Here is a 23,482-nt window from a genome sequence, read left to right as displayed (position 1 = left end):
ATTTGAAGTTAAAAATATTTTTAAAAAATAAACTTAATATTTTTGAAGGGTGTGAGTTGGTTGGGGGTAGGGGGGAGGGGTAGGGGGACGATGGCTGGGGGTTGGGGGAGGGGTAAAGGGTAGGGTGAAAAAATAAATATTTGAAGTTGAAAATATTTTTTTAAAACAAACTTAATTTTTTTTTTGGGATGGGGGTGGGGGCTGATGGGAGGACGATGGTAGAGATAAAAAAATAAAAATTTGAAGTTGAAAATATTCTTTTAAAACAAACTTAATTTTTTTTGGGGGTAGGTGGGTGGGTGGGTTTGGGTTGGGTTGGTGAGGGGGCTTGTATGGGGGTGGGGGTCGAGGGTAGAGGTGAAAAAAATGATTTTTTTGAAGTTCAAAATATTTTTTAGAAATAAACCTTAAACTTTTTGTTGGGCGGGTGGGGGTGGGGGGTCGAGAGTTGAAATATTAATAGGGACCCATATATGAAGTTTTGAAAAATCGCTTTTAAAACTTGTCAACGGAAGGTTTTTTGAAAATTTGGAGAAAACTTGCAATACCCGTGTATGACCCGTAGTTTAGCCATAATATACGCATATGTTAATTGGTATAAAATATGGGGTATAAGCCCAAATATTAACCGTATTTAAAAGGAAAAATTGTATATAATGACAAACTAATAAATCAAATTAAATGTTATAACCACACTTTTATTTAATTGTGCCTTGTAGCAAACTGTTTGTCAGTCAACTCTCTACCTCAAACTCTCGCTCGCCACTCTCTATGTCTCGTTCGCTCCCTCTCACTTTAATACAAACACAAGTGTATAAAATATGTTTCTATTTGTATAAAGCGAGAAAAATTGTATATATACATATATTTTCATTTCTGTCTCTCCCCTCTTTCTCCTCTCCCAGATCTCGCTCGTCACTCTTCCAGATCTACTTCGCCACCCTCGCCTAACGGAAACGAAATGTATAAATTGTGTTTCTATTGTATAAAGCGAGAGAAAATTGTATGTACACATGCATATATATATCTATATCTATATATATATCTTCGTCCTATACACTTATAATTATACAATACAAATATTTTCCTGCCCAATTTTCTTTTGTCTTTCTCTCTTTCTCATTTTATACATACACAAATTGTACAATTTATTTGTATACAACTGCTTTCTTTTTTTGTATACGTATAGTGAATCATACAATTGGTTTCTTTGTATATATAACGAATTATACATATTTATGTTCGCTATGCAACACAATTATGCAAACTTTGCATACAAATATAAATTTTATGTTTGCTATATGTGAAAGTTGCTCTATTTAAAATTACTCTTTCAATCCATATTTGATGAGCTATTTGGGCGGGTCAGTGAAAAGTTGACTTAAATTGCCAACACTACGTGCTACTTCCATCGGTATAGGTAAAAAGTTCAAGTAACAAATAAAAAAAAACACTAAGTATTTTATCTCTCCTAAAATTAAAATCTAAAATTTTATAATTTTCGACTCAATTTATTAACCACTCAATTTATACACAAAAAACCACGACTCCAACTAATATACCTATTAGTGTGACATTTTAATATTATTAAAATTATATCATATGTCACATTATGTTTACTGGTGGACATTATATTTGTGCTTCTTTGCTCTAATTAATTGTAAAAGAAAATGATCGTTAATTGTTAGTGACTTATGTAATCACCAACTCTTCGGACCCGTTTGACAATAGATTTTCCAAGTAATATATGAGGGGAAATTTGGCAAATAGTTTTTGTCTATATAAGTTATCATTATTTGACAATTTTTTTTACAAATATATCAATTCTCAAATAATAGTTTTTTCTAGTATTTGGGTCAAATATCATTTTTTGGAATCTTTTAAAAGTTAAAATTTTACACGAAACTTTTATTTTTATAAAAACATCCTCTATAGTAGTTGTTTGCATTGTATTACATAATTTTTTACGTGAATACTAAAGTAATGATGAAATATTCAGTGAATATGAAAGTGTTGATATGATTGGTGGAAATTTGAAGAATCGGCTCATAGAAACAAAGTCATGTGTTATGTCTACTTCACGATGTATGTAATGATGCTCCGTACTCCAAATGATCACGTTGCTCCATAGTCATGGACACTACTTGTTATTTATTGCAAAGAAAATTTAATTGACTTGTAAACATGCTTATGGTTAGTTTTTTGATAGTTTTTAAAATTTAGGGGTATAAATCATATTTTTTTAAAATAGTGAAAATATTTTCCAAATACTATGGCCAAACACATATGAAATTTTTCTCAAATTTTCACCCAAATAATATTTGTCAAAAATATTTAAAAATTTATAGTCAAACTCTAGCTTTATTTAACCAATTATTCTATCTTTATTTTTGTAATCTATCAATCGTTCACTTGTCCAATTTACTAATCATTATCTCCCTATTCATTGTAAGGAAGAATTCATCACCTATAAACAATGATCTTTCTTTTGTGTCCAGTGGCAAAACCAGTTAGATAGTTGATAGGGAAACCAATGAATTGTTGGATAATGTTAATTGAATAACGAGGTTTACTGTCTAATTTAGAATTAAAATAATAATTAATTGATATAATAACATAATTGAGTAACTGTACAAAAATTAATTTTTTGTTGGTCAAGTCATTAAAATAGTTTAAATAGATGTTTTTTTATTTCTTAAAATTTTGATTTTAAATAATATTTCATATTAGTACAATTTTTAATGAAAAATAATCAAATAAATCAAGTAACTTTGTAGTCATAGTAGTTTATTGCAGTACCCTAACATTTCTTTTTCTATAATTTGCTTCCATATTATACTGCTTTTATTTTCACGATAAATTCCTACCTTTTTACAAAGTGTTTGAATTCGTTCAAGAAAATATAAAATTTTCCCGTGCTTCCTTTTTCTCATACCTAACGTTTTTAATAATTTTAATTATATTCGTATCTTCTCTTTTAAGTTATATTCTGGGCAAATATGAGTTATTTCGAACAATTTAAGGGTAAATATGAACTATTTCGAATAGTTTAAGGGTACTTTTGACCCTTTTTCTTTAAGTCTATCTGACAGTGGAAATCTATTGGGGTGCCATGTGATATTCATGTGGCATCCACATGACATTTAATAATTTTCGTTTATTAGAAGACATTTTTGACCCAATAGTTTGACGAGAAGGATAGTTATGAACCAAAATATAGTTTAAAGGTATATTTAAGCTATTTTAGATAGTTTAAGGATATTTTTGACCCTTTTCTGAAAGCAAAATAATTGTTAGTATTAGTACTATTATTTTCAAAAAAGACCTAGAATTGGAATTCTAGTGGAATTTGGATCCACTGGATTATACATTTGAATAATTATCTATTGTATTTTGAAGTAGCAATTTTTTTTTTTTATAGCTATAAAGTAATAAAATTTTAAAGTCCATTTTTTAAAATTATTTTGTTTTCATCCAATCGACCGTTACATATACAAAATTGTGTTGAGTTCTCTTCTTCACCATCATTCTCACAAGCACTCTTCTCAAAGCGATGAAGATGAGTCTCTCTCTCTGCAAAACCTTCAGTTTCTCATAAATGGTAGAATTTCTTAATTCCCCTCTCAATTTGACTTTTTCTTGGATCAACGAAATCAATTTTTTTTTGTGTATGCAGCAGAAAATGGCAAAGATGACGATGGCGAAAATAAAATTGCTGAGAGTCACGAGGGAGGTAGTTTTGGGGCAAATGAGGAGATACATTGGTTCGGATGTACTGTTCGTATTCAGGTACCTTAGGGTTGGGGGGCTTAGTTGATTGATTATTTGAATAAACCTTGAAATCAACTCGTAAGAATGGAAAATTTGGTTTATCAGTTTATGGATCATTTAGCTTTAAACATAGAATTTTGCTTTGCTTCAAGATTATCGCTTGCAATTGCTCACTGTGAGTGTTTATCACCGAGATCGCTGTGTGGAAAATTTACTTTTTCCCAATTTAGTATTTAACCTCTGACTTAGGGTTGGGGGCTTAGTTAATTGAATAATTTTTAGGTAACCTCAAAATCAACTCATAGGAATGGAGAATTTGGTATATCATATCTGGTGGTTAGCTCTTTGTTGTTACTGATTAGAATTAGTAATAAAACCTTCATGGATTATTTAGCTTGAAACATAGAATATTTACAAAGAAAAGGATGATCTTCAATGCTCACATGATGTGAAAATTATCTTCTCCGAACTTAGTCCTTTCCTCTAATTGTAGATTTACAAAGTTGAAGATTATCTATATCACAAGTCTTCAAGTGATAATATGTAGGGTCTCAACATCTAGGCTGGTGAAAACATATTCTAACTGAAGCCATAAGTAATCTGCACTACAACAACTTAAGGTAAAGTTTTGGAAGCTAAAATCAATGATGAAAATTGCTCCTTATATGGGTCTGCAACAATTATAACATGTGAATTAAAATAAACATAGACATTATCTCCATAAGCAAGATATGTACAAGAAAGAATGCATCATAAGACTCATCAAGATGAACCTGCTTTGCGGCAGTATGGAATGTATCAAAACCATTATTTGCCAGAATAGAAGTTGTCTGAAGGTCTAAATGTTTTAACAACTCTTGCAACAACCAAACTATGGCCATTCTCTGCCGCAACATACAGAACTGTCTCACTTTCTGGTTTTGTTTAGATAACAAATTGTTGGTGCTTTTGCTATGACCTATTTCTTTCACCTTTCCGAGGTTCCCTAGTTTTACTGCCAAGTGAAGTGGGGAATCCCCTTTTTTCCCTGGTGATTCTCCTTTTCTTCTTACCACCAAAGCTCATCTTTCTCTCCATCACTATCCGAAAACATTTTTGCTTTTCCATCAACCCTCTAAAGTTCTTCTACTTCTCCATCGTCCCATTTTGGAAATCTTCTGTTTCTCAATCACCTCGTGAAAGCTAATCTGCTGCTCCATCACCACCACCACCCAAATTTAATCCCTTCTTTTGTATATCACTAATTTATCCAGACAAATTCCCAACTTCCTTTTTCCACTTTCAAAAATTACAAAGCTTAAAACTTTTCATCATCATCAACTCAGTTTACTTTTGATTCTAACTACCAAGAAAACCCAAAATCAAACCAAAACTCAGAAACTCTAATCTAAGATGAAATCTTGGAGCTCAAAAAACAACAAATTCAAACTTTGATTATGGTGGGATGATGAAAATTTCAGCTCTAAAACATCAAAAGAAGCAATCTTTATCAAGATTCCCCCCAAGCAAAACAATCAACTCACATCAATATTCAAACCAAACCACCAAAAAAACAAGTTTCCTCCCGAAAAATAGAACTGAAAACCCCATTCTTGATGATCCTAGAAGTTAGAATGAGACAATAATGGTGACAAACCCCAAACCAACCAATAGATTCTCTACTCATTAAAAGTCAGATAATGAAAATCTTGAAAAAACAAAATCCAAATAAAGATAAACAATATTGAAACAAAAACACCATTACCCCATGTGGGATATTTCAATTCACATGTAATAATAATTGTAGTTTAAGCATCTTATATCTTGTAACAGTTGCTGAAAGCAATAAGTATAGTTATTTTACTTTTCTAGAAAGTTAGTCTCCACCATATGAGTTATACATTCAAAAATTAGATTTTTTTTTGGTAAAGTACATCATACAATAAGAAATTAAAGGTAAATGGCAATGTAACAGAAGAATAAAAGCTGAAGAAAATAGAGAAGAGAATTACAGAGGAATAGCTGAAAAAGCAGAAATATAAGAAACACAAAAATATTCTAATTTGTAAACCTATCAATAGCTACTTGTAACAAACTCCACACCTTCACATGTTGCCCAAAACATTCACTAGTCCCCTCTTCATTTTCACATAAGAAATCAGAAAAGCCTAAATAGTATTGTCATCAGTCTGTAATTTTCTTTCATGCAATGATTATTTGCTCCGTAGCATCGTGTTGATTCCTTTGGCAAGGAATTTATCTTGCTGCCTAAACCATATAGTAGTGGAAAAAATACAATAACATATCAACGGAAAATAACACTCCTGACAAAGTGACAAGAAGAAATGAAAATTATGTTGCCTCCAGTTTGATTTTTCTTGCTAAGTCTATGTATTAGCATAAGCAGAAACTTAACATGTACAAATTTGTGAAGGTCATCAGAACTTGACAATAGCTTTATCACTAAAGAAAATCAGGGACAACATTTCACTAGCATCCCCTTAATCTAGAGATTTTGTCATATTTCAGTAAAATACAATTATTGCTATTCCTTTAGACACACAATATATTAGGTAGCACAGACAAAACTGATGGGAAAACCAGAAAAGGGGAGAACGAAATATAACGAGGAAGCTATAAAAGGGGATAAAATACGAGAGAAAAAGAAAGTCTAGTTAAAAGGGAACGTCATTAACCTCAAGTTCTCCGCCTAGTATACATGTCCTACACAAAAATTAGTACCTTCAGAGTTTTTGAATCTTTACCTACTTGCTCGAAGGTGAAAGCCAGAGCAGAATTATGCACCATACCACATGGTGTGAGCTTGACAACCTGCTCTCATGAAATATAAGAAGACTTGATCTAATCTATAAAAAGGATGAGCTAACCAGAACGAGGCATTGTCTTCATTTTAATTCATTGATCCCTTTTAGTCATCAATTTTGAAAACATGATTTTTTTGAGTTTGATTATTCAACATGCCCAGATTGGTTATAAAGATCCCTTTTAAAGTAACCATTTTAAATGTGAGAAATGTCTTAAGCATGTCTTCTTCTGGTTCCATGATTTTATAGGTGTTCCTTTTCTAATCTCTTTTTTTTTTGTATAATTTATGAAGCAACGCAGATCCATGTATATGCAGAGGATCAAGATTCATGGGATAAATAAGACACTTGGATCAGTTCATTATAAAAGGTTTGAATTACTCTCTGCCCAACTCTATTTTTCTTATGTCTTTTTTTGTTGCTATAAAGCGTGCCTTAAGGCGAGGCAGGGGCCTCTAAGCACAAAGCGTGCTAGGGGGGGAGAGGAAGGGAGTAGGTCAGGGGGACAAGATAAGCGGGGAGTGTGAGGAGAGGGAGATGGGCGAGGGGGGGCGGGGATGGGTCTGGACAAAGAGAAGAGGCGAAAGGGCGGGGTGGGGGGATGAGAGAGAGGCATGCCTTAGGGCAAGTCATCGGGAAGGAATAGGGGTGTGCCTTAAGGCGGGGCGGGGGAAGGGGTCGGGGCACGAAGCGTGCCTCAAGGCGGGGCGAGGGTGGGGGGCCTTCGAGCATGGAGCGTGCTTCAAGGAGGAGGGAAGGGGGTGTCTCAAGGCACGAAGCTTGCCTCAAGGTGGGGATGGGGAAGGGAGGCCTAGGGACACGAAGCGTACCTCGGGGGGGGGGGGGTATGGGAAAACGGAGCCTTTGGGCGGGGATGAGAGAAAAGGGGGTCTCGGGGCACGAAGCGTACTTCGAGGGGGAAATGGGGGTGTCGGGGCACGGAGTGTCCCTCATGGCGGGGATGGGGAGAGGCAGCGCCTCGAGGCGGGGCGAAGGAAGGGGCATTAGTGCAGAGAGCGTGCTTCAAGTGGAGGGGGAAGGGAGAGACGTGAGGGGGATCTGGGGGCACGGAGCGTGCCTAGGGACGGGGATAGGGGGCCAAATGGAACGGAGCATGCTTCAAGGCGGGGATTGGGGAGGGAGGCCTCGGGCCACGAAGCGTATCTCAGGGCGGGGATGGGAAAACAAGGCCTCGAGGAAGGTATAGGCACGGAGCGTGCCTTGGTGAAGAGATGGTTCATGTGCATCCCTCGAGGCGAGAATCGGGGAAGGAAAGGTCGTGGGGTGCCTCGGGGCGGGGATGGGGGAAAGGGAGGCCTCGGGATATGAAGCGTGCTTCGGGTTGGAGAGAAGGAGGGGGCATCGAGGCATGGAGCGTGCCTTAGGGCGGGGATGGGGGAGGCAGGGGTACAGTGTGTGCCTCGGGGAAGGGATGCAGGGAAAAGGGGCTTGGGGAAAGAAGCGAGGCGAGGGAAGGGGGGCCTCGAGGCATGGAGCTTGCCGCGGGGTGAGGCGAGAGAAGGGGGGGCCTTGAGGCATAAAACATGCCTTAGGGCGGGACAGGGAGGGGCCTTCAAGGCACGGAGTGTGCCTTAAGGCGGGGAGGGGGACCTCAAGGCACGGAGTGTGCCTTAAGGCGGGGAGGGGGAAAGGGGCCTCAGGGCACGGAATGGGAGGAAGGGGAAAAGGCGGACTCGGGGCACAGGGCGTGTCTCTAGACGGGGATGGGAGGAGGAGAACTCAGGGTGCCTTGGGACGGGGATATGGAGAGGGGGGGGCGTCAGGGTGCCTCGAGGCGAGGCGGGGGACGAGCTTGCCCCGAGACGGGGTAAGTGAGAGGGGCCTCGAGGCACGTGGCGTGCTTCGGGGTAGAGATGCGGGGAGGTGGGGCCTTAGGGCAATGGGTGGGGATGGGGGAGAGTGATCATCGGAGCGGGCGAGGAAGGGGTCCTCGGGACGGGGCGGAGGAGAGAGGGTCTCGGGGGCACGAATCATGCCTAGGGGCAGGAAGGAAGAAGAGGCCTCGGGCACGGAGCGTATATCGGGGTTGGATGGGGGTAGGGGGCCACGAGTCACAGAGCGTGCCTCAGAGAGGGGTAGGGGGCCTTAGGGCACATAGTGTGCCTCGGGGCGGGGATGGAATGAGGCGAGCCTGGAGGTGCCTCAGGGCATGGATGGGGAAGGGGGCCTTAGGGCACAGAGTGTGCCTCGGGGCGGGGATGGAATGAGGCGGGCCTGGGGGTGCCTCAGTGCATGGATGGGGAAAGGGTGACTTGAGGTGGGGCGGGAAATGGGGCCTCTAGGTACGAAGCATGCTTCGGGCGGGAATGGGGGGGGGGGAAGAGTGGCCTCGGGGCATGAAGCGTGCCTCGGGGTGGGGCGAGGGAGGGGAGCCTCGAGGCATGGAGTGTTTTCATCGGAGAGGGGAGGAGGTGAAAGAGAGGGGATTCGGGGCACGAAACGTGCCTCGAGGCAAGGATGGGGTGAGGGGGGCCTCAAGGTGCCTTGAGGCAAGAATAGGGAAAGAGGGGCCTCGGGGTGCCTCAAGGAGGGGCGCGGGACGGGGGTGCCTCGAGGCAGGGTAAGGGAGGAGGCCTCGAGGCACAGAGCATGCTTCGGGGAGGGGATGGGGCGAGGCCTTAGAGGCACGAGGCAGGGATGGGGGGAGAGCATACCTCGAGGCTGGGCAAGGGAGCGGGGCTTGAGGTACGGAGCATGCCTCGGGGTGGGGCAGGAGAGGGAGAGAGGACTCGGGGCGGGGCGTGGAAGGGAGAGAGGCCTCGGGGCATGCAAGGCATAGAGCGTGTCTCAAGGCGGGATGGGGAGGGAGATGGTCCTCGGGGCACGCGAGGCACAAAGCGTCTCTCGGGGCTTGCGAGGGAGGGAGATGGGCTTCGGGGCACGCTCCGTGCCTCATGGTTTGGGGTGGGGTGGGGGTGGGGGGAGTTGTCGTGCCTTGTGGCGTGGGGGGGTGGTGCTCGATACAAATCCGTACGTATTCAACCTTATTTTTTTTAAAGGATTTGAGAATTTCTAAAAGAGTCCACATTGAATTCTTTAAGGTTTTTTCGGATTTTGGGAATTGTATATAAACCCTTTTTTCACTGATCATCGATGGTTCTGAAGGCTTGAAAAATGGGACCTTGCGAAAGTTTTTGGGAGCTCTTGTTTCGATAGCTAAATCTTCATTATTTTGTTGTTATTTGAGGTTAATGTCGTCCTTGTTAGCTGCTCTGCAAAAGTTAATCTTCTTTCTTCTTCCCTTAGTTTAACGAGCATTGAGTAGTTATAGCTCTGTTGAATCAAAGGAGGATACCATCAATTGATACTCCGATAGATTTAATAATGAATTGTGTTCTGCCTGCATATTTGAGAACTTATCTGTTGGAATTTTCTTTACTTTGTTTTGGCTTCATTTCCAATTCCAGTCTCTTCTAAATAAGTATTTATGTAAGTTGACATCTCTGTTTTATGTATTTCAAGATTGTCCAATGAACCGAATGATTGGGGATATATAGCTAATATATGTTCTTGATCACTAAGTTAAGGGCAAGATTCAGTTTTCATTCTTAAGTCGTTATTGCTATGTCCATTTCTTTGTGCTAACAACTTCTAGCTTGCTGTGTATTTAAAATATCGGTGTCCTGTTTGAGTAGTATGTTTGCTTCAGTTGGTTTTCTTGTTACTCAAAGAAAGTAAAATAAAATTGAGATGTCTCTTTATTAGCTGCTGGAATGTGCTATCACTCCTCTTCATCTCGTTTAATTCTTTTTCTTAATTTATGTGTGATGATAGCTGAAAGCTTGGGCGTTTTATCTTGGTTTTACTTCCTGTTGATTGTTTTTCTAGTCTTAATGTACAAATTTAGTTTCAAATTATAATTTGATCATATAAACTCTGATCGTATGTGTCCTAGTTGGCGCTTTGTGGGTGTAGTTTACACAATGTGATATGAATTTGGCATTAACTATAGTGTTCAGATTAGTGTATCGTTTCTCTTTATCTAATGTTTCTTGGCAATTCAGTAACTTTCTGATTCCATCTTGTTGTTTTGGGCTAGCTTTATTTCATTAAAATTATGTTATCACACTGCGTGTTTTACCTTATCTTTTTTGGAAATTATTTTCATTAATCTTCTTTAGTTAGCTTCTTTCGTGCTATGCATGTTATCTCTATTTCTGTGTCATAAAATGTTTCCTTTGAGTTCCGCATAAGTCATTTATATTAGTTAATGTGTGATCATAGCTAAAAACATGTAATCGCATGAACCTTGATTAAGTTCATGGATCAACCTCCATCAAGTTCGAGAAGTTATTAGGTTAAAACTCAAATTAGTGGCAGCAGCTCAGTAGCGAAGTAATAATAGTCTGAAAAGCAAGAAATTTATTTGATCATTGTAGCAGCAACCCAAAGGTCTAAGATTTTGTTGGTCTCTAGAAGTCTGATAATAATTCAGCAGCTGCAGGACTGACTATTTTTTGGAACAAAAGTCCAGATTCTTTCAAATTTTATATGACATGATATACTATGATTCAAAAGATAAAAGGGGTAATGTTTCCTATCTAGTAAAAATTTATTCAAATTATTTAATTTAGTATAATGATTTGTCAAGTTGGTGTGTTGTCATAATTTTTTGATTTCCATTATTCTTTATCTATACTGCTTTGAACTATTTTTCTCTTGAGTTGAGACTCTATCGAAAATGACTTCCCTACTTGGGTAGAAATAAAATCTAGGTAAACTTTCTCTAGTCCCGACTTTATTTTGTTATTGGAAAGGGTTGGTTGACAGTCTTCAGGACCTGCAATTTACTACAAATTGAGTTAGTGAAGTAAAATATTAAAATATTTTATTTTTGCCAAATAACTAATTATTTTTTGTCTGAAAAGAAAAGCTCAGTCAAAATTTATTATAAATTTGACCCCAAAAAAAATCAAAAAGGTTATTGAAGTTTAAAAAGTAAAATAAAATTTGAATAATAGCACACGAACAAAAAAAATAAATGTAAAGAGTATGTTTATCTCACTCAATTGTAATAAAATCATGTATAAATAAAGACAATCAAATAAGCAAATTTATCTATTAATAATTTAGAGTTTAGAAAAAATTGAATAAAATCACAAATTAAAGAGGTCTTTATGTATTTTGTCAAACATATAATGTTCTAATGAGGATTGAAATTTAGTCAATTTCATTTATGATTTTTTAATTAAAGTTATCATGATTGATAAGATAATTAAATGTAAAAAGACAAAAAAATAATTAAAATTGTCAAAAAAAAATTTATTATACTTTAAAACACCCCCCTAATGAACATTACTTTGACTCTAAATGTTCCCACTCCAACCCTACCCAATAACTTTTTCCTATATATATATATACTCTTCTTCTCCTTAGAATGAAGAACAAAAAAAAAGATGGAGGAACAAGTCGGAGAACAACAGGGTTCTACTATCGCTTCAATTCCCCAAAAGAGCTTTTCTGAAGTAGTTACTGGCATTGATAACTCAACAATTGTGCAGTCGCAGCCTCCAACTTCAGCTTCATCTAGCAGACTCCCTCCAAGGCAACAACTAAGGCTTCGTGATGTGAAGACTCTAGCCAGACTCATGGGTCGTCTTACTGAAGAGGAGAAAAGAGTCATTTTGCTCCTTTATAATAATAATAATAATAATTAATGTAAAAGGTTTATTATTTAATTTCAGCATGTACTTGTTGCTCGATCTTTTAATTCCTTCATCACTTAGATGAATTATGTTTTGTTTTTCCATTTATGTATGATCTTTATATTAATATATGTTTTACAGTTGAGTTCATGAGTTACGACGGCGGTACAAAAGAATATAAAGAGAAAGTGGGCGGAGAGGTCGCCTACTTCGTTTATTTTGTTTAGATCTGTCAAAATAGGTTTATCCCATAGGGCCGCCCAGACTACCTGTTATTGGGGTAGGGTTGGAATAAGATTTTTCAAGCCCATTTAAAATTAGGGCTTATAAGCCCAACCCAGATAGGCATTTGGCCTTTGAAGCTTGACCAGGGAAGAGCCGAGATAGGCCCATGAGCCAAAACTATTTATTTAATGGTAAATTTATAACCTCACTAGTATATGAACTAATCCCCTAAATGCAAACTATGTTGTAATTTACGAATCTTACCAGATTTTGGTATGTCCAGATACATGTACCCAAAATTAGGTTCATTTGTTCTAGATACACTCTATTCATGTGGATTTGCAGGTATCTAGGATACTTAGACAAATCTCGAACCCTGCCTCCGTCTCATATTGTTCATCACTCCCATATCTCGCTTACGTATCTGGGATGCATCACACCGGATACATGTATCCACGTATATTCTAGATACATGTCATATTAGATTTGAAAATCTTCTCATTTTCATCGTGTAATAAAATTTTAATCTTGAAAAGAAAAAAAGAAGGATCAACCCGCCCTAACCCTTGGCTCTTTTAGGGTTAGGTTGGATTGGGAATTTCCAAGCCCTTTTAAATGAAGGGTTGTCCTGTCCCAGCGCATCGATTCCTTGACCCATGAAGCTTACATCGGGTGTGGCTAAGACGACCTCTTTGACAACTCTAAAATTTGCTCTTATACTTCTCCTCCAACTTTATTAGATTAATTTGATTCAAAATTATATTTATATTAATTTTATATTTCTAATGAGATAAGTGATATTATAAGATTTTGAAAAAAAAAATACAAATTTTTGGTAATATCTCACCCAAAATTTAAGATATATAAACTTAATTTCTAAACTAATATTAGAATATTCCACCTAATTTCTTGTACCAAAATACTCATTAAAGATTATTTTTTTTATAGCTTACTCTAATGATTTGTCATTCTATTTATTTATTTAAATATATTTTCACCATTAATTATATACATAATTATAGCGTTCAAGTCACGTGTGGTTATCTTTTTAACTTTTTGTACCATCAACATCTTTGGTCTTGTTTATCAGTTAAAGAAGAAAATTTGAAATGCCGATATTATCGAGATGATAAATTTATATTTCTAAGTTTAGAATTTATGCGATTTTTAATCAATTTTGTGTGTTTAATTCTTCTTTCATGATCTTATATCATTCTGACTAATAAATTGAAAAAAAATTTGCAGCTAAGTAAATAATTAATAGAAACATAGTTTTACTACGGAAAAATAAAGCAAGAAAGCGCAATTACATATAAAGATTGATAAGTAGAACCAATGATTAAAACTACCAAAATTGACAACTCAAATGATAATTTTTTAAATATGTATCTAGAACAAGTGATAGCTAGTGTTGTTTCTTGGTTATATGTAAAATTAATCTAGTTATAATTTTTGAAGATCGTTATAAATTATTAGTACTAATATAAATGATTTATGTCTTTGCTTTTTTAGATCATAATTATTTATTTAATTTTTGCACGCACTTGTTGCTCAATCTTTTAATTTCTTCATCAGTTAGATGATTTATGTTTTGATTTTTTATTTTTGTTTGCTCTATATGTTGATATGTTTTACAATGTAATTTATGCGTTACAGCGCTACAAAAGAAGATAAAGAGTCAAGGGGGCGTAGAGGCACCCTAATTTAATTTTTCTTTCATGGCTTTATATCATTCTGGTTAAGAAATAGAAAAGAAACACAACTAAATTAATAATTAATAGAAATATGATTCTACTAAAAAAAATAAGAGCACAACTATAATGATCCAAAAAAGATTTATAAGTAGCACCAATGATTAAAACTATCAATATTGAAAATTCAAATGATAAGTCCGAAATCAATATTGAAAATTCAAATGATAAGTATGAAAATATGTATGTATGATTAGAGCATATGATAGTGTTGTTTCTTAGTTGTACTTGTATAATTATAATTTTTAAGATTGTTATTGATTATTAGTACTAATATAAATGATTATTTATTGTTTTATATTTATTTATTTTTGACATTGGAACTAAAAACAAGGCAAAAAAAAAAGAAGAAGCAATCAAATCAAGTTAATCAATAATTCCTTTCCTCAAGTTATCTATTTGAAAATCTTCTTTTAATTTTTAACTAGTTGATAGTACGTACGTGTGTGTCATGTTAATATAAAAGGTAAAATAAAATTTAAAGAATATCACATGAATAAAAAATATATATTTGATAAGTATGTAAAGCTCACTCAATTGCGATAAAATCATGTATGAATTAAGACTATCAAAAAAGTAAACTTCAATAAATATCTATATCTATTAATAGTTTAGAGTTCAAAAAAGTTGAATAAAATTCACAAATCAAAGAGGTCGTTATGTATTAATGTTCTGATGAGGATTGAAATTTAGTCCATTTTATTTATGATTAATTTACTTAATTTGTCTTAATTGATAAAATAAATAAATTTACAATAACAAAAATAAATGAAGTAAAATTTTCAACAAAATTTTCAAATACTTTAAGACATCCCCTAATAAAAATTAAGTTGTCTCTAAATAACCCCACTTCATAAAATTTTTCCTATATATATTCTTCCTCTCCTTAGAATGAAGTAAAAAAATAACAAAGCTGAGGGACAAGACGGATAATAATATAGTTCTATTATCGATTCAATTCCTTAAAAGAATTTTTCTGAAGTGGCAACTGACATCGATAACTCAACAAACCCCAATTATAGTCTTCATTTTCAACTTCATCTAGCAAAGTCCCTCCAAGGAAACAATTGAGGTATTGTGATGTGAAGACACTAGTCAGACTCATGGATCGTCTTACTGAAGAGGAGAAAAAAGTTATTTTGCTCCTTTTAATAAATAATGTAAAAGGTTTATAATTTAATTTTTGCATGCACTTGTTGGTCGGTCTTTTAATTTCTTCATCACTTTGATGATTTATGTTTTGATTTTTTATTTTTGTTTGCTCTTTATATTGATATGTTTTACAATTGAATTTATGAGTTATGATGCTACAAAAGAAGATAAAGAGACAACGGGTCGTAGAGGTTAGCCTAATTTATCTTTTTCTCCTATAACCCTTTTCTATCTTTTTAAATTTTGTTTGATTCAAACTCAAATTTTTCAATATTTATATAAATATTATATTTTATATGAGATTAATGATATTGTAAGATTTGGAAACAAAATCATTCTTGTCACGATCCAAAACGAGCCGCGAGTGGCACCCACACTTACCCTACTATGTGAGCGAACCAACCAATCTAAACCCCAACATTTCAAACATAATAAACATAAAAATAATGCGGAAGACTTAAAACTCATTAACGAAATCAATAATCAACTTCTAAAACTCAAACTTATCATTATCCCCAAAATCTGGAAGTCATCATCACAAGAACATCTATTCTCAAATTCCCAAAGCTAAGAGTATCTAAGAAACTAAACATAAATAACAGCTAGTCTATGCCAGAACTTCAAGGCATCCAGACATGAAGAAGAAGATCCAGTCCAAGCTAGAAGCTTTAGCTCACCCTGAAATCTGGTGTGACGAAGACTGGCTAGAGTTGCGGTTGAGTTGAAGACGACGGTACGTTTGCTGCACCCCACAAATAATAAAAAGAAAACATACAAGTTGGGGTCAGTACAAAACATAGGTACTGAGTAGGTATCATCGGCCAACTCAAAATAGAAAACAGTATATATCAGATAATATCATAAAATCAACTACAATACTCAACATGTAGCAACACAAGTACGAGAATCATTGATAAATAACGCCAAGTACACCCATGAGAACTCAAGCCTCCATACCATACTCATTTGAGAAATAGGTTCATTAAATTGAGTATATTAACATATTTCAAGATTCATTCTCTTTACTATCCTGGTGTCGGAACGTGACACTCCGATCCTCATCATACTATCTTGGTGTCGGAACGTGACACCCGATCCACTATTACTATCCTGGTGTCGGAACGTGACACCCGATCCCATTCATACTATCCTGGTGTCGGAACGTGACACCCGATCCATTAATATTATCCTGGTGTCGGAACGTGACACCCGATCCTCTATTACTATCCTGGTGTTGGAACGTGACACCCGATCCTCTATTACTATCCTGGTGTTGGAACGTGACACCCGATCCACTAACCTCATTCTTTTAGTTCATCAAGCCTGCTTTTATACCAAGGCATCATCATTAACAAAGAGGTTTCAAGGTTTAGGATTCAATAGCCTCATCATGCTTATTTTATCGCAATTATATAATCACATCATGCAAGCATATAATTAAGCATATAGGAGACTTTACAAAACTACCCAATACATATCATTCGCTATCAAGAGTTTACTATGAAAAGCATAAACCATAACCTACCTCCACCGAAGAATTCGTGATCCAGAAATCTACTTTTCCAAAGCTTTGCTTTCCTCTTCGTTCTCTCCTCTTGATCGATCGTTTCTCCCTCTCTCTGTTCTTTTTCTATTTTTCTTATTCCAACCCTTTTTCTTTTACCCTAATTACTATATAATTAAGTATAAAAGATGGTAAAAGTAACCCACTATTTATTCCAAGGTTGTCTCCTTTAACCCCCAAGTAATTGAATTATTAACATTCAACCACTAACTTTATAATTATAAACAGGAATAGTCCAAAACGCCCCTTAAAATATTTAACAGAAATCCGACCCAGTCAGGGTTACGCAGCCTGTGACGGGCCGTCGTGCCTGTGACGGTCCGTCCTGCTGAGTCGTTACAGAATTCAGAGACTAACTTTTCACTAAGGGCCTGTGACGTTCCGTCGTGCCCACGACGGTCCGTCCTGCCATATCGTCGCGAAGTTCAGAGAGTTGTTCTCAGTACCCAAATTTCCAGAATCTAAGTGTTTTGGAACGAGACCCCTCAACGGTCCGTCGTGCCCATGACGGACCGTCGTGGGATCCGTCGACTCAGACAGTTATTACCAGAAGTAAACTCTACAGCTCAAAACGACTAAACAGGTCGTTACAATTCTAATGTTAGGTAATACGACACATAAAATTCAAGATATATAAATTTAATTTTAAAATTAATATCAAAATAATCCTCCTAATTTCTTGTACAAAAATATTCATGAAAGACTTTTTTACACCTTATTCTAATGAATTGGCATTCTAATTATTAATTTAATCAATTTTTTAACATAAATTATATATATATAATTATAGCGATCATGTAATGCGTGGTAAGCTTTTTAAGCTCTTGTAGCAACAACATGTTTAGTCTTATTTTAAGTTCAAAATAATATATAGTAAGAAGAAAATTTGAAATGTCAATATTATAGAGATGATAAATTTCAAAATATAATGCTACAAAGGTAGATATTTTCTAATTTTAGAATTTATGTTGAATCCTAATTAATTTTGTATGCTAAATCTTTTTTCTTGATTTTATATCATTCGACTAAGAAATAGAAAAGAAACGCACCTATACTAATAATAACTAGAAATATGATTTCGCTTTTAAAAAAAATTAGAGTACAATTATAATGATTCAAAAAAGATTTTAAGTAGCATTAATAATTAAAATTACCAATACTGAAAAGTCAAATGATAATCTGAAATATGATCGTATGACTAGGGCATAAGATAGTGTTGTTTCTTGGTTGTATATGTATAGTTATTAATTTTGTAAGATTGTTATCAATTATTAGTACTAATATAAATGCTTAGTTATTATTTTATGGTAAATGTTTTTTGACATTTACGGACTTAAAACAAGTAAAAAACAAAGGTAAATCAAACAAATTAATCAACTACTCCTCCTCCTAAAGTTATCTATTTTAAGATCTTCTTTTATTTTGTAACTAGTTTAGAGTACGTGCGATGCACGTGTGTATCACGTCAATATAAAAAAAAATTAAAGAATATCACATAAACAAAAAATATATATATGATGGGTATGTGTATCTCACACAATTGATATAAAATCATGTATAAATAAAGACTATCAAATAAGAAAATTTATCTATTAATAGTTTAGAGTTTAGAAAAAATTGAATAAAATCACAAATTAAAGAGGTTTTTATGTATATTGTCAAACATATAATGTTTTATTCAGGATTGAAATTTAGTCAATTTCATTTATGATTTTTAACTAAATTTATCATATTTGATAAATAATAAATGTACTATGATAAAAAAAAATAATTAAAATTGTCAAAAAAAAATTATAATACTTTAAAACACCCCCTAATTAACATTGATTTGACTCTAAATGGCCCCACCCCAACCCTACCTAATAAATTTTTCCTATATATATACTATTCTCCTTAGAATGAAGAACAAAAAAAAGATGGAGGAACAAGGCGTAGAACAACAAGGTTCTACTATCGATTCAATTCCCCAAAAGAGCTTTCCTGAAGCAGTTACTGACATTGATAACTCAACAATTGTGCAGTCGCAGCCTCCAACTTCAGCTTCAACTAGCAGACTCCCTCCAACGCAACAACTAGAAATATATTAATAATAACTAGAAATATGATTTTACTTTTTAAAAAAAACTAGAATACAATTATAATCATTCAAAAAAGATTTATAAGTAGCATTAATAATTAGAATTACCAACATTGAAAAGTCAAATGATAAGTCTGAAATTTGTTCGTATGATTAGGGCTTAGGATAGTGTTGTTTCTTAGTTGTATTTGTATATTTATAATTTTTTAAGATTGTTATCGATTATTAGTACTAATATAAATGCTTAGTTATTATTTTATGATAAATTTTTTTTGACATTTACGGACTTAAAACAATTAAAAAAAAAAGGTAAATCAATCAAATTAATCAACTACTCCTCCTCCTCAAGTAATCTATGTTAAGATCTTCTTTTATTTTGTAACTAGTTTAGAGTACGTGCGCTGCACGTGTGTGTCACGTCAATATAAAAAAAATTAAAGAATATCACATGAACAAAAAATATATATATGATGGGTATGTGTATCTCACTCAATTGATATAAAATCATGTATAAATAAAGACTATCAAATAAGCAAATTTATCTATTAATAGTTTAGAGTTTAGAAAAAATTGATTAACATAACAAATTAAAGAGGTTTTTATATATTTTGTCAAACATATAATGTTCTAATGAGGATTGAAATTTAGTCAATTTCATTTATAATTTTTTAACTAAATTTATCATTATTGATAAAATAATTAAATGAACAATGATAAAAAAAATAATTTAAATTGTCAAAAAAAATTATAATACTTTAAAACACCCTCCTAAATAACATTGATTTTACTCTAAATGGCCCCACCCCAACCCTACCTAATAAATTTTTCCAATATATATATATATATATATATATATATATATATATATATACACTATTCTCCTTAGAATGAAGAACCAAAAAAAAAAAAGATGGAGGAACAAGGCGGGGAACAACAGGGTTCTACAATCGATTCAATTCCCCAAAAGAGCTAGTCTGAAGCAGTTACTGACATTGATAACTCAACAATTGTATAGTCGCAGCCTCTAACTTCAGCTTCAACTAGCAGACTCCCTCCAAGACAACAACTAGAAATATATTAATAATAACTAGAAATATGATTTTACTTTTAAAAAAAAATTAGAATACAATTATAATGATTCAAAAAAGATTTATAAGTAGCATTAATAATTAGAATTACCAATATTGAAAAGTCAAATGATTAGTCTGAAATATGTTCGTATGACTAGGGCTTAAGACAGTGTTGTTTCTTGGTTGTATTTGTATATTTATAATTTATTAAGATTGTTATCGATTATTAGTACTAATATAAATGCTTAGTTATTATTTTATGGCAAATCTTTTTTGACATTTATGGACTTAAACAAGTAAAAAAAAAAAAAGGTAAATCAATCAAATTAAGCAACTACGCCTCCTCCTCAAGTTATCTATGTTAAAATCTTCTTTTATTTTGTAATTAGTTTAGGGTACGTGCGATGCACGTGTGTGTCACGTCAATATAAAAATAATTAAAGAATATCACGTGAACAAAAAATATATATATGACGAGTATGTGTATCTCACTCAATTTATATAAAATTATGTATAAATAAAGACTATCAAATAAGCAAATTTATCTATTAATAGTTTAGAATTTAGAAAAAATTGGATAACATTACAAATTAAAGAGGTTTTTATATATTTTATCAAACATATAATGTTCTAATGAGGATTGAAATTTAGTCAATTTCATTTATGATTTTTTAAATTAAATTTATCATAATTGATAAAATAATTAGATGTACAATGATAAAAAAAAATAATTAAAATTGTCAAAAAAAAATTATAATACTTGAAAACACCCCCCTAATTAACATTGATTTGACTCTAAATGGCCCCACCCCAACCAAACCTAATAAATTTTTCCTATATATATACTATTCTCCTTAGAATGAAGAACAAAAAAAAGATGGAGGAACAAGGCGTAGAACAACAGGGTTCTACTATCGATTCAATTCCCCAAAAGAGCTTTCCTGAAGCAGTTACTGACATTGATAACTCAACAATTGTGCAGTCGCAGCCTCCAACTTCAGCTTCAACTAGCAGACTCCCTCCAACGCAACAACTAGAAATATATTAATAATAACTAGAAATATGATTTTACTTTTTAAAAAAAACTAGAATACAATTATAATGATTCAAAAAATATTTATAAGTAGCATTCATAATTAAAATTACCAATATTGAAAAGTCAAATGATAAGTCGGAAATATTTTCGTATGACTATGGCTAAAGATAGCGTTGTTTCTTGGTTGTATTTGTAAATTTATAATTTTTTAAGATTGTTATCGATTATTAGTACTAATATAAATGCTTAGTTATTATTTTATAATAAAAAATTTTTGACATTGAGGACTTAAAACGAGTGAAAAAAAAGGTAAATCAATCAAATTAAGCAACTACGCCTCCTCCTCAAGTTATCTATGTTAAGATCTTCTTTTATTTTGCAACTAGTTTAGAGTATGTGCGATGCACATGTATGTCACGTCAATATAAAAAAAATTTAAAGAATATCAAATGAACAAAAAATATATATATGACGGGTATGTGTATCTCACTCAATTGATATAAAATCGTGTATAAATAAGGACTATCAAATAAGCAAATTTATCTATTAATAGTTTAGAGTTTAGAAAAAATTGAATAACATCACAAATTAAAGAGGTTTTTATGTATTTTGTCAAACATATAATGTTCTGATGAGGATTGAAATTTAGTCAATTTCATTTATGATTTTTTAACTAAATTTATCATAATTGATAAAATAGTTAAATGTACAACGACAAAAATATAATTAAATTTATCAAAAAAAATTATAATACTTTAAAACACCCCTCTAATTAACATTGATATGACTCTAAATGGCCCCACCCCAACCTTACCTAATAAATTTTTCCTATATATATACTATTCTCCTTAGACTGAAGAACAAAAAAAAAAGATAGAGGAACAACACGGAGAACAACAAGGTTCTACTATCTATTCAATTCTCCAAAAGAGCTTTGCTGAAGCCGTTACTAACATTGATAACTCAACAATTGTGCAGTCGCAGCCTCCAACTTCAGCTTCAACTAGCAGACTTCCTCCAAGGAAACACTTAGAATATTAATAATAACTAGAAATATGATTTTACTTTTTTTTTAAAAAAAAAATTAGAATACAATTATAATGATTCAAAAAAAATTTAAAAGTAGCATTATTAATTAAAATTACCAGTATTGAAAAGTCAAATGATAAATCTTAAATATGTTCGTATGACTACGACTTATGATAGTGTTGTTTCTTGGTTGTATTTGTTGATTTATAATTTTTTAAGATTGTTATCGATTATTAGTACTAATATAAATGCTTAGTTATTATTTTATGGTAATTTTTTTTTGACATTTACGAATTTAAAACAAGTAAAAAAAAAAGGTAAATTAATCAACTACTCCTCCTCCTCAAGTTATCTATGTTAAGATCTTCTTTTATTTTGTAACTAGTTTAGAGTACGTGCGATGCACGTGTGTGTCACGTCAATATAAAAAAAAAGTTAAAGAATATCACATGAACAAAAAAAATATATATGACGGGTATGTGTATCTCACTCAATTGATATAAAATCATGTATAAATAAAGACTATCAAATAAGCAAATTTATCTATTAATAGTTTAGAGTTTAGAAAAAAAATGGATAACCTCACAAATTAAAGATGTTTTTATGTATTTTGTCAAACATATAATGTTCTGATGAGGATTGAAATTTAGTCAATTTCATTTATGATTTTTTAACTAAATTTATCATAATTGATAAAATAATTAAATGTACAATGACAAAAAAATAATTAAAATTGTCAAAAAAAATTACAATACTTTAAAACACCCCCCTAATTAACATTGATTTGACTCTAAATGGCCCCACCCCAACCCTACCTAATAAATTTTTCCTATATATATACTATTCTCCTTAGAAAGAAGAACGAAAAAAATGGAGGAACAACGCGAAGAACAATAGGGTTCTACTATCGATTCAATTCCCCAAAAGGGTTTTCTGAAGCAGTTACTGACATTGATGACTCAACAATTATGCAGACGCAGCCTTCAACTTCAGCTTCAACTAGCAGACTCCCTCCAAGGCAACAACTATAAATATATTAATAATAACTAGAAATATGATTTTACTTTAAAAAAAAATTAGAATACAATTATAATGATTCAAAAAAGATATATAAGTAGCATTAATAATTAAAATTACCAATATTAAAAAGTCAAATGATAAGTTTGAAATATGTTTGTATGACTAGGGCTAAAGATAGTGTTGTTTCTTGGTTGTATTTGTATATTTATAATTTTTTAAGATTATTATCGATTATTAGTACTAATATAAATGCTTAGTTATTATTTTATGGTAATTTTTTTTTGACATTTACGGACTTAAAATAATTTTTAAAAAAA

At 33.6% G+C, this 23,482-nt stretch overlaps 1 protein-coding gene across 1 annotated transcript; it reads left to right on the top strand.

Annotated features, from left to right (window-relative positions):
• The first annotated feature begins 2,999 nt into the window (after positions 1–2,999).
• On the top strand, positions 3,000–12,386 carry LOC112941847 (uncharacterized). The gene is made up of 5 exons (XM_069287482.1): positions 3,000–3,024; positions 3,446–3,601; positions 3,677–3,789; positions 6,869–6,945; positions 12,098–12,386. The coding sequence occupies exons 1-5, from the start codon at positions 3,000–3,002 to the stop codon at positions 12,150–12,152; spliced, it is 426 nt and encodes a 141-aa protein (XP_069143583.1). The 3' UTR covers positions 12,153–12,386.
• The last annotated feature ends 11,096 nt before the right edge of the window (positions 12,387–23,482 follow it).

This window comes from Solanum lycopersicum, chromosome 7, assembly GCF_036512215.1.
Source record: "Solanum lycopersicum chromosome 7, SLM_r2.1".
NCBI lineage: Eukaryota > Viridiplantae > Streptophyta > Magnoliopsida > Solanales > Solanaceae > Solanum > Solanum lycopersicum.
The sequence above is the reverse complement of the archived record's forward strand: the minus strand, read 5'-3'. Positions and strand labels throughout refer to the sequence as shown.

Coding starts and splice junctions, on each gene's coding strand:
- LOC112941847 (XM_069287482.1), top strand. CDS start 3,000: ATGAGTTATTTCGAACAATTTAAGG. Junction 3,602..3,676: donor CCTTCAGTTTCTCATAAATG/GTAGAATTTCTT, acceptor TTGTGTATGCAG/CAGAAAATGGCAAAGATGAC. Junction 3,790..6,868: donor GATGTACTGTTCGTATTCAG/GTACCTTAGGGT, acceptor TAATTTATGAAG/CAACGCAGATCCATGTATAT.